Genomic DNA, 16,604 nt, shown 5'->3' with positions numbered 1-16,604 from the left:
ATTAGCAGGTGTATTTACTAACTGCTGGTTTTCTACAATCACTAGTATTACAGCGATGATTTTCCGTGACACCTTCGGCCATAAAGAATTACATTATTAATTTTCTGACGCTCCCAGCTGTCTTAACTATCTCTGCAGAGCATGTTCCATGAGAGCCTCTGCTGTAGTTACTGATAATGCTTTATTTCAGCCGTGGTACATACATACATATACCAAGGCACTTCCCCCAATTTTGGGGGCTACCCGACATCAAACAAATGAAAAAAAAAAAAAGGGGGGGGGGACCTCTCCTCTCTACGTTCCTCCCAGCCTGACAAGGGACTCAACCGAGTTCGGCTGGTTCTGCTAGGGTGCCACAGCCCACCATCCCCCGTTATCCACTACAGATGAACTTTATCCCCTACTGCTGCTACCTCCGCGGTCATCCAAGGCACCGGAGGAAGCAGCAGGGCCTACCGGAACTGCGTCATAATCGCTCGCCATTCATTCCTATTTCTAGCACGCTCTCTTGCCTCTCTCACATCTATCCTCCTATCACCCAGAGCTTTCTTCACTCCATTCATCCAGCCGTGGTAATGTAACTAAAAGAGAAAATTATCTATGACACCATTACTGTACTTACTATAAACCAGTGCTTATTTACTGTAGCACCCTCAAATGTATTCATTAAGAGAGCCTCGGGCTATATTTACATAGTGTTTATTTTGTGATAGTCTCAGCTGTATTAACTAACAGTACAGATTTTTTAAAAACAAGATCAGCTGTATTTATTGACAGTGTACATTTTCTAATACTTATTGTTTCCTTTGACACCTTCAAATGTTACTAAAAGGACAGATTTTCTTTCTCTGGCACCATCAGACGTTTTCACAGACAGTGCTTATTTTATATAACACCCTTAACTGTGTTAAGCTTTTCCTCCCAGGTATTAACTAACTGAGCAGATTTTCTATGACATCAGCTATATTCATATACAGTGCTATTCTTTATGACATACTCAACTATATTAACTTTCGATGATGACACTTATCTCGGAACTTTATGCTGACATTAAAAGTATGATGTACCAAGTTATCTCTGGAATGAAATTTGAACTATTAATTGACCTGGTGAATCCATCGCCATTTTTAATTGAATATGCTACAATTTGATATGTAAACGTCTTAAGTTGACTTGTGTTAAGTTTTATCAAGTGCTTTATACCTTCCAAAAAATGTCACAAATCAAATGAATTTTTTTTTATTAAACTTAATGCTTATAACGGTAATGTTATGTCCAAGTCCGTAATTAAATGTTTATTTTAGCTCATTCTACTTTAGCAGCATAATTCTGCCTAAATGAGATAGGTTATCTTCAAGTGCGACATTAACTCTAGCTCTGAACCTTAATATAATGCTGATAATTGTTATAGTTTACCATAAAGGAGGTTATACGTTTTCTATGAGTTTTTTAGGAGTGAAAGGAAAAGAAAACGTGGATACAAATTTATGTAATAACTAAAGAATAACTTAGTTGCTATCATCATATGTTAATGTTTTTCGTAGTCATTTCCTTTACAACCAATTATCGGAGTGTATCGTGCATTATATGCATAATGATTTAGTTAATTCATCTTTTTCAACACTTTAATTTACTTAAATGTTCAAGTAATGTGTCCGCGTAACTTCACAGATTCCTCTTCTCTAACAAAGTAAAAGTGTCAAAATCTTAGTATTATTATAGTTCCGGGTAGGGCAACATTTTCCAATAAGAAAAACTGTTTCTGCTATAGGAAAATTTACGTTTTTAGTTTGATTTTGTTTTGAAAAAGTATCCAAAGTTTGCCGTTTGGTTGTTCCTTTATCGAATCCAGTTCTTAATTTTAGATCATGTTCGCCAAGTCACACCAAGTATTCACTTCAAGTTTTCACATCCACAGCGAGCATACAACAGAGCAGTCAGCAATTTATTCTGGATTAACATGACTGCATAGGATATTAATATTTTAAGTCTTATCTTCAGTAAGATTTATTACGCTGTGTTTTTTCTAAATAACCAAAATTTGTAACCATGATCTATACAATTACACTTTTTATTTCTATTTCCTAAGTTTTACATTATATATTTATTGGATAACTATTTCTTCCTATTAATACATCAACCACTTCATTATCCTCCCTATAAACATGACAGATCATGATTTCTGGTTTTAATTTTCCAATAATTTTTTCTGCATCTTTACTGATTCCGGAAGCAAATTGATAAGATTGACGCTAACAACCCGAATACTTTCAAGAGAGTTATCAACTTCGTTTTTTCTTATTTATTTTACTCAAAACTCGTCTTCGAAGACCTTATTACCATCAAGATATTTTCCTCAACTCTAAATGTACTCCTACATGCAGTTAATTCTAATAGTCATGCCTTCTCCATCATGAGACTCAATACTACTTAGTATTGTAGAAATTGTATTCCAGCTGTGACCTACTGACACTCGGGCGCACTATTCTATCTAATTTGTCTTCCTGTTGTTTTGTTAAAGTTTTTATAGTTTATATGGGAAATATTTATTTTCATGTTGTCACTGTGCTTAAAATTTGTTATTCTTCCTTGTTTCCTTTCCTCACTGGGCTATTTTCCCTGTTGGGGCCCCTGGGCTTATGGAAACTTGCTTTTCCAACTAGGGCTGTAGCTTAGCAATTAATAATAATAATAATAATAATAATAATAATAATAATAATAATAATAATAATCGGGTAGTTGAATCAATAGAACTTCAAGAGTTAAAACTTACAGCAAATGATTTATGTTGAACAGGCTATCACAAGTCTCCATATTATTTTATATATGAAAGACTTGCTTTGTTTTACTGTTTGAATGTTTTATTTTGATTGTTCATTACTTCTCATATATATATGGAATATTTATTTCCTTATTTCCTTTCCTCGTTGAGCTATTTTTCCCTGTTTGACCCCTTGGGCTTATAGCATCCTGCTCTTCTAACTAGGGCAATAGATTAGCTAATAATAATAATAATAATAATAATAATAATAATAATAATAATAATAATAATAATAATAATAATAAGACTTTTTTTGGTATTGTCACTGTTTGAATGTTTTATTTTAATTGTTCATTACTTCTCATAAAGTATATTGATTTCCTTATTTTCTTTCCTCACTGAGCTATTTTTTCCTGTTTGACCCCTTGGGCTTATAGCATCCTACTCTTCTAACTAGGGCAATAACTTAGCTAGTATTAATAATAATAATAATAATAATAATAATAATAATAATAATAATAATAATAATAATAATAATAATAATACTTTTTTGGTATTGTCACTGTTTGAATGTTTTATTTTAATTGTTCATTACTTCTCATAAAGTATATTGATTTCCTTATTTTCTTTCCTCACTGAGCTATTTTTTCCTGTTTGACCCCTTGGGCTTATAGCATCCTACTCTTCTAACTAGGGCAATAACTTAGCTAGTATTAATAATAATAATAATAATAATAATAATAATAATAATAATAATAATAATAATAATACTTTTTTGGTATTGTCACTGTTTGAATGTTTTATTTTAATTGTTCATTACTTCTCTTATAGTATATTTATTTCCTTATTTCCTTTCCTCACTGAGCTATTTTTCCCTGTTAGACCCCTTGGGCTTATAGCATCCTGCTCTTCTAACTAGGGTTATAGCTTAGCTAATAATAATAATAATAATAATAATAATAATAATAATAATAATAATAATAATAATAATAATAATATAGGTTACCTGCCCCTTCAGCCAATCTACAATCTTTTTCTTGAGATTTCCAATTCTCGAATCAGCATTCAATGACTCAAATATTTTCATAGACTTGTTCAAATTTAGGTTGACGTCCTAGAACAAATGTGCTGCTGGTTCTCCCTTAAATGTTGTTATTTGACAGTTGTAGCATTACTTTTGATAAATAACATCCTCTCGAGGTTTAACTTTCTCTTTTGAATCACCATCTACATTTTTTTTCGAACCCATTATCAATTCCGCTTTATTAGTTCTTTGGTAAAGACACTTCATTCATTTTCTTTTATTATCCCCGCTGGTGCTATTTGATAAAACCTATCTCGTATGATACAATCAATAACATTCACAGCGTGACAGCACTGTAATTGTTCAGTGGCTAAGATCTTTACTCTTGGTAAGGGTTGAAAAGACTATTCAGCCATGGTTTGCAGCTCTTCCACGAGAAAGACACTCCAAAATCAAGCCATTGTTCTCTAGTCTTGGGTAGTGCCATGACCTCTGTACCATGGTCTTCCACTGTCTTGGGCTAGAGTTATCGTGCTTAAGGGTATCTTGATGTCGAGTTGTTACAGCCCTGCTGTTGGAGCCCAATAGATCACTCTGGGCCTTACAATGTAGCAGCTTGCTTTCGCAATAGTTGTAGCTTAACTAATAATAATAATAATAATAATAATAATAATAATAATAATAATAATAATAATAATAATAATAATAATAATAATAATAATAATCCATGGTCTAGCGAAGATGGGGGTGAAAATAACAAAAGTTTTTTTAAACAAAGTATTCAAGCAATAATTTAGATTAAAAGGCATTGAAGGCAAGAAAGTAAATAATGCTAATATTTACATATATATATTTTTTTAAATAAACTACTTCTGGCTTTTATAATGTTATTGCTTTAACTGCTTATATTATTCAAGTTTGTGAATACATGCCAATAGCCTAAAGAAAGCAGAAGAAAATAATACAAACGAGATTCAGTCACTTTCTGGGAGTACAATGAACCAGCATTTTCAGAAAATATAATACAAGTAATGACTGATGGCAACCGCACATCAATCCTCCCATTGATTGGATGAATAATAAAAACATTTTACCGCATAATTTTTAATGCATTGCAAAATATAGATTTAAATTGGTGATTTAAAATGTAGTATTGTGTAAATAAGATAAAGAAAATAGCTTAAAATCGTGTTTTGATAAATTGACAAACTGGCAATTGTGCAGCCAATGGCATTCGCCTACGGATGTTGTTGTGATATTTAAAATTTGGTGAAGGGAAATCGACGATGTGTCAAAACTAAAAGTGAGATTATCTTTAAATTTTTGTTCTTTAATAAGTCTGTCGTGCGTCAGTAGGTTTGTTAATGATTGTACGCTAAGTACATAGATAAGTGACCGGAAATATAATGAGTTTGAAGGTTATTTAAGGTCTGTGGTGTTACAAAATAAGGTTTAATGTGACGTATGGTTTGTTTAGTTTTACGCCAGATTGAAAGTAGTCAAGCAATATATCATGTAGGCCTACATACTTATGAATAGTGTAATTAATTTTAAGCTAGTGTTTATTCTAAAGGGAAATTCGCTACATGTTAGCCTGTAGGCTAAATTACCGTTTTTGTCTACTATGGTACGCTTGCCTTTGTTCGGTTTGGAATACGTTCTGATATGGCCTAGGCCTATGTGTATTAGCCTTAGGTTTCTTTGTAATGTCTAGAGTTAATTGAAATTAGGCTAATTTGTATAGAACGGTAATAGGTTAGCCTAATCCTAGACTAGGCTTAGCAGAGGCGCAGGATGGGCCTAGGTTTATGAATTAGCCTTAGTCAAGTTTACCACCCAATAACTTTATTAAGTGCGATGTACTTATATGGGTATCGGATTAAATATAAACTAACCTTTTAATGGTAAGACAGTATATCTACTGGTTTTATTATACTTACGGACGGGACAAGCTTTTCTACTAAAAATCAGGTGTTTCTTATAGAAGAACGTCCGTTTTTTTTTCTTCGAAAATAAAATTTTCAGAGCAAATAATTACTGATATATATATATATATATATATATATATATATATATATATATATATATATATATATATATATATATATATATATCATGTTAACGACTGGTGATGAGTGAGAGTGAGTGAGTAGCCCGCCCACTTTCCTGTCAAAACCCCATTTATCTTTGTGTGTGACGAGTAGAGATGTAGGCTAATGTTGCTTTTGATTCAAGGCTGTTAAATCATTTGATAATACTTTATGTACTCGCTTGAGTGGTTGATTTTTGCTTCATGGTACAGTAATTATGAAACGAACCAGTAATTCGCATGACGATAAAAGGATGGACATTCATTGGTTTATGACTGATCCAGTCATAAATACACATAAATCTGTGCTTTTAGGCGCATGAATGTTTGCAATTACCCCCATATGCTGGGTGTAGATTGAGGCCTTCCATTAAGGGCAGGCATATTCTTTGAGGATTTGTAGGGCGTTATTATTGTCAACATTCAAAACAAAGCCGGAGGGATTGTGTATCAATTTTCTCTCCGGAGCCTTTGTATATCAGCGGCCAGTTCCTCCTGCTTGGATTAAAAATGTACGGCATCTAACCTAAACTTTTCCCCCCTAACCTAACCTACAAACCGTGTCCTTATCTAATTACCTAACGGGGGAATTGATGCCCCCCTGTGGCGGGATGTTTAAAAAACAAGCCCCACACCCTGAATCACACTTACTGACAATGGTCTCCACAAAACAAACTTTCCCCTTACGTAATCTATAACCAGACTCTTGGACAAAAGGACAAAACAAAACAAAACATAACCTTAAAACTATATATTTCTTACAGACTATAACGCTCAACATAAACAAAAAAACACATTTATCAATAATCATACACTTAACACAAAACAGGCCTTAATCATCCCACCATTCAATTAACCCTCAAAATAAATAACGCTTAACAACTTACAAAACATACAATAAACGTAACATAATTCAAATAAACCAAATTTAAACCCTAACAAAACTTAAAACTAAACCGCACAACCAATATGTAATTCTGAGTGGACACTTTCGTCCGCACAAGGCCAACAGTCTTTTGTAGCCAAAAACACAACTCTGCAGCAACCGGACCGCTGAAAAATGTTAATGCACAATTGCACTTATCATCATCGTCATCATCATCATCATCTAATATATCAATATGCCAAACCAATTCCTTCAACCGGGCGGGGTCGTTACAGCATCTATTTCATCAAGATCCACAGAGCAATCCAATCAGGTCCTTAAACAATCCAGGTCATCAATAATTCATTCCAAATCTGAGCAGTCGTATCAAATTCCTTAAACAAGCCAGGTCGTCAACAATCACATTCATATAAATCTCTCCCCAAAGGAGGAATCGCAGCCTGCCAAAAAAAAAAGAAAAACACTTACGAACACTTCTAGCTAACTGAACTATCGCACTATAATCAAAGATAACTAATAAATTGTTCCTATCATTCACAATCACGACAAGCAAAGATAAACAAAACTGTACTTACTTTGAAAATCAAAAAAAACACTTCCACGCTGGTCGAAAATATAAATGTAATCCAGCTCTCACACAACTGCCTTATGCTGCAGTCAAATAAAAAAAGCATTCGCTCCGAAACATTCACCACTGTCGTAACCTTACTAAAAATGTAAACAAACAATCTCATTTATACCAACAGTCTTCCTCACCACAAACAATCGTTACACTAACTACTTTCGCTCGCTAACACAATATCTCTCTCTCTCTCTCTCTCTCTCTCTCTCTCTCTCTCTCTCTCTCTCTCTCTCTCTCTCTCTCTCTCACACAGGATTTGGCAAAACAAAAATAAAAATAAAGCAAAAATAAATCCTCCACACCCCTGCGACCCCCCCTTACACTGCTGTGTTCTAAGTTAGCCATAATTATACATACAGGTGGCTGCTATCATACACGCACCCCTTCTCTCCTGAGTTCGCCGATCAATGAAACTAATGGATACATGTCCCAACCTTAGTCCCCAGCGGTTATAATTCAAAAGTAAGGAGAACTCCGATTTACTCTGTGAGTGCGATGTAATTGCAGCATTCCAAAACATTCCGGAAGCTATTCCTTGCAGACTGCCTTAGTTAGCCTTCCATAGGTCTTGCAGGTAGGCCCCTAATGTCATTTTTGAAGGAAAACAGTAGCCAAAGCTACTTTGTGATATCCCCTGTGCCAATTTTTCCAATGTTTTGGAGATACATTAAGCTTTCCAAAGTCATTTGAGGAAGTGCTTGATAGTGTTGATGAGCAATCACTATAGTAGCTTCCATCAACACGAAAGGAGGCATGGTTTCCTTACATCTTTGCAAGTCGACAAAGCAGAGGCACACATGAGTGGCGAAACTCAGAACCTGCTGGCACACATCCCAGATTCGAGACCTTCACACCAAATATAAAGTGGAAAAGTTTACAGAGGTCCCTTACACTTAATGAGATCTATTGTTTTTAGACTTAATTTTGGCTTCAGAATTTATACTATCCAGTAGTCTTTTCGGTACACTATTTAATTCATTCTGGGAGTGAGCTCGTAACCTAAAATATTCGTTCCTTAAAACACTTTTTTGTCCAAAGAAATAAAAGAAATTTTCTTAATGCATTCCACAAGCCCATAAATACATATACAATATACACTAATTTTTGAGGGTTTGTAATGGTATTTACTGGACAAATTATAACCCCTAATATCAGAAATGATGCAAATTGATAATTGAAGAAAATGTATTGAAAAATTTTTTTGACTGTCCCTACTTTTGAGGAGAATTGGGACTGGCTCCAGGGAGACGAGAGAGGAGGAGTAGGATTTACTGCTTGGAGGGAGAATCTCCCACCAAGTTCTCTTACTTGACTGACATTCAATATCACAAATCAAGTCACCAAAGTTACTTTTTTACGAACACTTGGCCATCTTTAATTTACACACATTCAGTTTGGATAAGGAACTGCTTTTGCCCTTTTTTTTTTTTTTTAAATGTCATGAAAATAGGGGTAAAATTCACATGAACACTGCATGTGTGGCTTATGGGTACTGTGTGATTGATTTTGTTCAATTCTCTTTAGTATTTGTCCACAAAAAATGCCCATATGGCGTGAAACTTTTGCTTGCAGATGATACAACGCTTTTAAGCCAATTTGAATTTGCATGCTTATATTCAAAGTTACTGTACTCGTAAACCAAGGTGCAGTACTACTGTATAATGTTGTTAAGTATCTTGAGAATTGAAGGTTTTGTGAAATTACTAAACATATACAAACACTTATACACTTCAGCTTTCATCATTTTTATATCCCAAAATGTATTTAGTGTAATGTTATATTATCAGTTTGACAAGTCTTTAATAAATGTCTCTCTTCAACAGGCGTAAGATTATATAACGGGGACAGATATTCAAAATGAGCTGGTTTAGCTCATCGTCGGAATGGAAGCAGAATCTGTCAACATCTGCCCTGAATAAAGTCGAGGAGCTAGAAAACAAGGTTGATCATTTTTTTAACTCCTTGTAACAAATTCAATAAGATATACTTTGGAAATATACACTATGCAGGAGAGGATGAATTGCTCATATAGTTCATTTGAATATTTTAATTCATTTGTTTGAATTCATATCCCAATATTAGGAAATTAAGAATTTAACTGTTTGATATTTGGATTATTTATTGTCAAAAATTAATTCTTACAATAAAATTCCCTTTTTTTATCTTTAAATGGGATTGCATTTTTCCAAGAATTAATTTCAAACGCCACTCATTTTTATTTATATAATCTTTTCAGGTAGAGAAACTTCAGAAGGAAAAGTTACAGAAACAGAATCAGTTAGATACTCTTCAGCAAGCATTAGAAAAGCAGAAAAGAAAGGTATGTAATAAGCCCTAAACTTTATTTATCAGGTGAATACTTTGGAATGGAAGAGAATTGGAATTTATCTCCTTTATAGATATGCAGTACGTCAATGCATATGTTGTACAATAAAAGGCATCTTTCGTATGATTTTATTTGAAGCATCTGTCTTATTCTTATTATATGTGCCATGCATTATTATTCATTGTTACATGCAATAAGATAGTTGGTTTGCTATGTCAATTTACTCTGATTTCATCTTTTGGTTATTACAATTTTCTAAAACTGCTGTTGATTCTAACTGTCTTGCCCTTTCTTATGTAAGTCTAAATACCACACAATATTCATGAAGTTTTATTATTGTTGTGACCAAATGGTGGAATGGTCTTCCTAATCATATACGGGTACTGTACAATTTACATCCGTTGAACCTTTGGAGTCCAAACTTGATGCAAATGTTTTTCTTTTAGGTAAGTTGAGAGTCTCATTTCATAGTTGACCAATTACCCGGTATTTGTCTTGATTAGTTTACTCCTATCATAATTTGTGATTTTTTCTATTTATCTTAGAATGTTATTTTAATCATTCTCTTTCTTTATCCTTAATAAGTTACTCTCCCTATTCAGGTCTTAAAGCTTGTAGAATTCTGCTTTTCCAACTAGGATGGCAGAGATTAATCTACAAATATTTTGTTCTTATAACCATATTCACTAAAAATACTGTAGTATAAGTAGACATATTTGTTGAAAACTTGTTTTGCTTTTTAGGCTGAAGATGGCACCAAAGAAAGGCAGACTCTTCAGAAAGAGATTGAACAGTTATCTCACAGCTGTGAACAGCTTCAGTTCCAGTTACAGAAAGGACAGCATGATCATGCTACTTCCAGCATAACAATGATGCCTCCCCCAAGACCTACAATTTCTCAAGATCAAATATCTGTCCAAGCAGGTGACTAATCAGTTCATTATAAAAAAAATCAAGATGTTGGCAGTTATGAGGTTTTGCTGGTCTCTTAATAGTATAACTCCAAGTTAGATATTTTGAATGCTTTATTTTTTCTATTCTTTCTTTTTTTCATATTTCAAAATTTAATTGTTGCATATTTGCCAAATTTATTTTCTCTTGATAATGTATCTTTTACTATGGATTTTTTTTTGTTGCTCTATAGGTTTCACACTTTTTTCACCATTGTACTGTATCTGTTTTAAATGCATGCCTACATGATTATGTTTGTTGAGTAAATTGTCTGTAGGGTAAGTAACTACATATCATAGATTTTGATAATTATTAAAATCTGGTTATTAAATTAATCTACATTATGGTTACTCAATTTTGGAACTAATAAAGTTGGCAAAGATTGCATTATCTGGTTGAAAATATTTTCAATTTATTCAGATTGTATCATCTAAAAACATACCAAATAAAGAAAACATGTCTTAAACAGCTCATTATCTTTTGAATGCTCTGTACAGTCAGGACACTTATCTTTTCTTCAAAGGAGGAGCTTATGAGATCAGTCTGGTATGTATAACAGTTTATTCAAAAGTGATCCATTCTTTTTAGTGTTATGTCTGTTTATAGTTGACTCTTATTTATTGGTTTTAAGCAGTATTCTTATTTACTCCATACAGAACTAGAATCTCTTCGTGGAAAAATTGAAATCCTTGAACGAGAAAAGAATGATTTGCAGTCAGATTTGAAAGAAGCTAAGGTAAGTTTATCTTTGTTTCTAACTTAAATCGCATTTATTTCAAACAAATTTGGGTTTAAATATTCTTGGCTCCATTTAATCTCAGACAATGACATACAGAAGTAACAGGGATGTTTTTAGAAAACCATGTTGTTGAAAAAGTGTTTATGTATTTTTGGCATTACTAGACTAAGTAAGCTGCACAGTAATGCATGCACAGAGCTTCCAAAGTTATTCTCCTGTGCCCTTGTTGACATGACATTATCTGGAAAATAGATACTGTATGCATTTCTATTATTTATGATGTAAAAGTAATGCTAAATTTGCTCCCTTTTACAGGTCAGTTAGTTAAATTAACCATGATTATTTTTCCCTCTAAGTAATTCTAAGGTATGGTTTAGTAAATCAGAATTGCTTATAGTAAGCATTAGCCGTCATACACATGGAAAGTCTTTACGTTGATGGAAAACTAACCATTCACCCTGCCTCTATATTTAAATTCTAGACAACTCTTGGACACAAATTTTCATGTGTTTTAAGGGTTGTATGTAGATGGTATTTATATTGATGTTAATGATATTGCAACTGTAATAGCATGGATCTAAAGAGATTATATTTTATCTTAGTCCCATAGTGGCAGATCAACTGCAGTCAGTAATGAGCCCGATAGCTTTTGGGGAAGCTTTGGGGACAACCGTCCAATGCAACGGTCAGGCATTAAAACACCAGTCAAGAAAGCCTTGGAGACAAGTGAAGGCAATCCTTTTAAAGTTCCTGCCTTATTCAAGAATGGTAAGTCTGAATTTTTGTATCATAACACTGGGTGGTTATGGTTTGTCATAAACTTTTGCAATACAACCGCAGTGCTTAATGAGTTTCCACCATTTGAGGTTCTGTATATTGTGGAATAATGTATAACTTCTGCATTTTAGTATGAAGGTTCATGTTTCTTGTAAATATTTGGTCTTGATTCTTTAAACAGGGTTTAAAAATTTCTGTAGATATACTATGCATACTCTGTTGTTTAGCTTGAAATTCCATAGTGAATTCTATATAAGGGTAAGGGAGATGTGCATGAGTGTTGTAATTCAAGAGGTATTAGTTTGTTGAGTGTAGTTGGAAAAGTGTATGGTAGAGTACTGATTAATAGGATTAAGGATAAAACAGAGAATGCAATCTTGGAAGTACAGGGTGGTTTTAGAAGAGGTAGGGGTTGTATGAATCAGATTTTTACAGTTAGGCAGATATGCGAGAAATATTTAGCAAAAGGTAAGGAGGTGTATGTTGCGTTTATGGATCTGGAGAAAGCATATGATAGAGTTGATAGGGAAGCAATGTGGGATGTGATGAGGTTATATGGAGTTGGTGGAAGGTTGTTGCAAGCAGTGAAAAGTTTATACAAAGGTAGTAAAGCATGTGTTAGAATAGGAAATGAAGTGAGTGATTGGTTTCCGGTGAGAGTGGGGCTGAGACAGGGATGTGTGATGTCGCCGTGGTTGTTTAACTTGTATGTTGATGGAGTGGTGAGAGAGGTGAATGCTCGAGTGCTTGGACGAGGATTAAAACTGGTAGGCGAGAATGACCATGAATGGGAGGTAAATCAGTTGCTGTTTGCGGATGATACTGTACTGGTAGCAGACACAGAAGAGAAGCTTGACCGACTAGTGACAGAATTTGGAAGGGTGTGTGAGAGAAGGAAGTTGAGAGTTAATGTGGGTAAGAGTAAGGTTATGAGATGTACGAGAAGGGAAGGTGGTGCAAGGTTGAATGTCATGTTGAATGGAGAGTTACTTGAGGAGGTGGATCAGTTTAAGTACTTGGGGTCTGTTGTTGCAGCAAATGGTGGAGTGGAAGCAGATGTACGTCAGAGAGTGAATGAAGGTTGCAAAGTTTTGGGGGCAGTTAAGGGAGTAGTAAAAAATAGAGGGTTGGGCATGAATGTAAAGAGAGTTCTATATGAGAAAGTGATTGTACCAACTGTGATGTATGGATCGGAGTCGTGGGGAATGAAAGTGATGGAGAGACAGAAATTGAATGTGTTTGAGATGAAGTGTCTGAGAAGTATGGCTGGTGTATCTCGAGTAGATAGGGTTAGGAACGAAGTGGTGAGAGAGAGAACGGGTGTAAGAAATGAGTTAGCGGCTAGAGTGGATATGAATGTGTTGAGGTGGTTTGGCCATGTTGAGAGAATGGAAAATGGTTGTCTGCTAAAGAAGGTGATGAATGCAAGAGTTGAGGGGAGAAGTACAAGAGGAAGGCCGAGGTTTGGGTGGATGGATGGTGTGAAGAAAGCTCTGGGTGATAGGAGGATAGATGTGAGAGAGGCAAGAGAGCGTGCTAGAAATAGGAATGAATGGCGAGCGATTGTGACGCAGTTCCAGTAGGCCCTGCTGCTTCCTCCGGGGCCTTAGATGACCGCGGAGGTAGCAGCAGTAGGGGAGTCAGCATTATGAAGCTTCATCTGTGGTGGAAATGTGGGAGGTTGGGCTGTGGCACCCTAGCAGTACCAGCTGAACTCGGTTGAGTCCCTGATTAGGCTGAAGGAACATAGAGAGTAGAGGTCCCCTTTTTGTTTTGTTTCATTGTTGGTGTCGGCTACCCCCCAAAATTGGGGGAAGTGCCTTGGTATATAGATAGAAATGATTTGTATTAGTTCTCTGTATCACCTCTGATGTTTATATTGCTTGTTCCCCGTAAGCTTGCTTTATCAACATTAACATCTTATAATACTTAAAACAATTTTTCATTTTTTTTTTCCATTCAATAGACACCTGATATTGATAAAGTAAGGAGACACATGTGGTTAATGGCAAGAAGCAAAGTGTGACATGCCAGAGGCTTTTTACTGTTCCACTTTTACTAGTGTTAATTACTGTACATCAGTACTTGTGCAGTTGTATGTCATTACAGTAAATGAATTATGAAATATTCTTATCATTTCTCTTAAAGTTTTTTTTTTTTATATATATACAGATATTCCAATCATGACCTTAAATGATAATGGTTATTCTTCTTGCAGACCCAGATGAAAGTCCATTCAAAATGCCTCGCAAGCAGCTATCCATGAGTTCATTACCAACAAATTCATCAGGGGCCTCTGATGAATACACCAAACAGCTTGAAAGAATGGTAGATCAGTACAAGAAGGAAATGGGAGGTAAGTCTGTAATAGAGCTTTTTATTTGATTAGGTAATAGATTCTTTCCTTTGCTGGATTTATGGAATTTTTATTAATGTGCAACCTAATTTTTATTTCTCGTGTCCTCTAGTCATAAGAAATTGAATACTGTATGGTTATTGTCCTCTCTATCTTGATTTCACTTTAATATACCTAATAATTTTACATAATAAAAGTTAGTAGGTGATCCATCAGTTAAGCTGGACTGAGATTCTGTACTGGGAGGCTAATTTCCTTAATTGAAAAAAGAAATCAACAGCTCTGTATTTATACTGTATATATATGCTTTGAGAAGTACAATAAGAGTGACCAACTGCACATGATTAGGAACAAGGGAATAGTTAGAATAACAAGGAATGTATAAGGTTAAAGACTCATTACCTAAGTAGCAAAGCTATAAGCCTATCAAAACTATCACAATTACCTTAGACAAAATTTTGTGATAAGGCCTTTAAGAGTCCTCACATTCACTACTGCTTTGTAGTGGTTTATGTTGATTGATAGCACTTGTACATTTGAACATGAATTCTATTTTGAATTGTATAGCATAAAGGCTCTGGTATGCTCTTGTCCCCTGTTAGTCTCTTCACACTTAGCTGTCCAACTCCTTTAATTTGCTCATGCACCAGTTTTACTCTCCTCAAAACATCCTGGTCTAATGTTTGAATGGCAACGATGGAAAATTATGAGCTAATACAATAAAAAAATTACTGTAGTACAAAGTCAGGGTTGAGATGGTAAGTTCCAAACCTGGGGACATTTAAGTATTGTACATTTCAAAGCTTGTACAATTACAAAAGAGCAGCAGGCCCGAGCCATACAACAGTAAAAAAAATTTAGTAAATTATTTTTTTTTTTTTTTTTGTGTACGTGTGTGTATGGATTATTTACACATATATACAGTAGTAGATTCCCATAACATTTAATATTGGGTAGGTAAATTAGTCTTTGGTATTGATGCTTTTTTTCACACCAATAGATAGTAGCCAGTTACAAGAGGAGAACGGGATACTCAGAAAGGAACTGAGTGCTCTAAAGACTGCCTTGGAGAAAGCTAAGAGTGATTTGGCAGTATCCGAGAGATCGTTAGCATCTGTTTCAGAACAGATGTTGAGCTTCAAATCTACCTGCGAAGAAAGTGCTCGTAAGGTAATTTACCCATATACTGTAGTTTTGTCCATTTATAATGTGATTCATAAAGACCCTTTCTCCAACTGCTTGAAGTTTTTATGCTGTATTGTTGAGTTTTATAGATTTTTTTTTACCAAATACTGTAAGCATTATGGAATATCTTTAACATGAAAGGGAAGATTCAACATCAAAAAATTTTGACACCAGTTAAAGTTGTGACAAAAACAAAATATCTGTAGAATGGTTGATAGTGTATGTGTAAACATTGTCACTAATGCTTTCTTTAGTTATACAAATTATTAGTAAGTGTGTATGGAAATAGCATGTTTTTCATTGCTATAATTTTCTTTTTGATTTAGCTGGAACTGACAGAGCAACGTTTACGTGCAGTTCAAAGTGAATCAGAATGTCAAAGGCACAACAGTGAGGCTGCTCGGAAAAGTTTAGAGGAAAAGCTGAAAGACAAAGAGAAGGAACACAATGCTGATTTGTCTCGTGCTCAGGCTGATATGGCTGGTCTTGGTGAGAGATTAATAAATTCTTGTTTAGTTTATTTTGGTAATTTCCAAAGGTGGGATAACACTGTTGTTAGGGGCTGAGTTGTTAAACAGCCTTCAATTTTCACCTTCACCATCAAAGTGGGAAGGAGGCTATGTTTTAGCCCCTGTTTGTGTGTGTTTGTTTGTGAACCAGTTTCCTGGCCACAATTTTAATCGTAGAGTAATGAAACTTGCAGGGATTAACTGTTATGTAAAAAGCTGAAAATTATTAAATTTTGGAAGGTCAAGGTTAAAGGTCACAATCAGAGTTAAGGAAAATGTCCAATTCATGTAATCAGCCATAAGTTTGGACATTGTTATCACTGAGACATCAAACTTGGTTTATATTTAAGTGTATGAAACTCAATGTCAATTGATGCAT

The 16,604-nt window shown here is 34.5% G+C and overlaps 1 protein-coding gene across 3 annotated transcripts in view; it reads left to right on the top strand.

Annotated features, from left to right (window-relative positions):
* Positions 1-16,604, top strand: part of LOC137620639 (centromere protein F-like) — a 265,316-nt gene that overhangs the window by 177,203 nt on the left and 71,509 nt on the right. Inside the window, exons 1-9 of one of the 3 annotated variants that reach the window (XM_068350942.1) lie at positions 4,958-5,088; positions 9,206-9,323; positions 9,619-9,702; positions 10,452-10,632; positions 11,316-11,395; positions 12,001-12,166; positions 14,394-14,531; positions 15,532-15,701; positions 16,043-16,205. In XM_068350942.1, the coding sequence (XP_068207043.1) occupies positions 9,240-9,323; positions 9,619-9,702; positions 10,452-10,632; positions 11,316-11,395; positions 12,001-12,166; positions 14,394-14,531; positions 15,532-15,701; positions 16,043-16,205 (1,066 nt within the window). In that variant the 5' untranslated portion in view covers positions 4,958-5,088; positions 9,206-9,239. Of the gene's footprint in view, positions 1-4,957; positions 5,089-5,124; positions 5,214-9,205; positions 9,324-9,618; positions 9,703-10,451; positions 10,633-11,315; positions 11,396-12,000; positions 12,167-14,393; positions 14,532-15,531; positions 15,702-16,042; positions 16,206-16,604 lie in introns of those variants that run through there. The other 2 variants (XM_068350943.1, XM_068350944.1) reach the window with 2 other exon arrangements.

The sequence above is a fragment of the Palaemon carinicauda genome, chromosome 27 (genome assembly GCF_036898095.1).
Source record: "Palaemon carinicauda isolate YSFRI2023 chromosome 27, ASM3689809v2, whole genome shotgun sequence".
NCBI classification, from domain to species: domain Eukaryota; kingdom Metazoa; phylum Arthropoda; class Malacostraca; order Decapoda; family Palaemonidae; genus Palaemon; species Palaemon carinicauda.
Note: the sequence above shows the minus strand (reverse complement) of the source record. Positions and strands in the feature narration are given on the sequence as shown.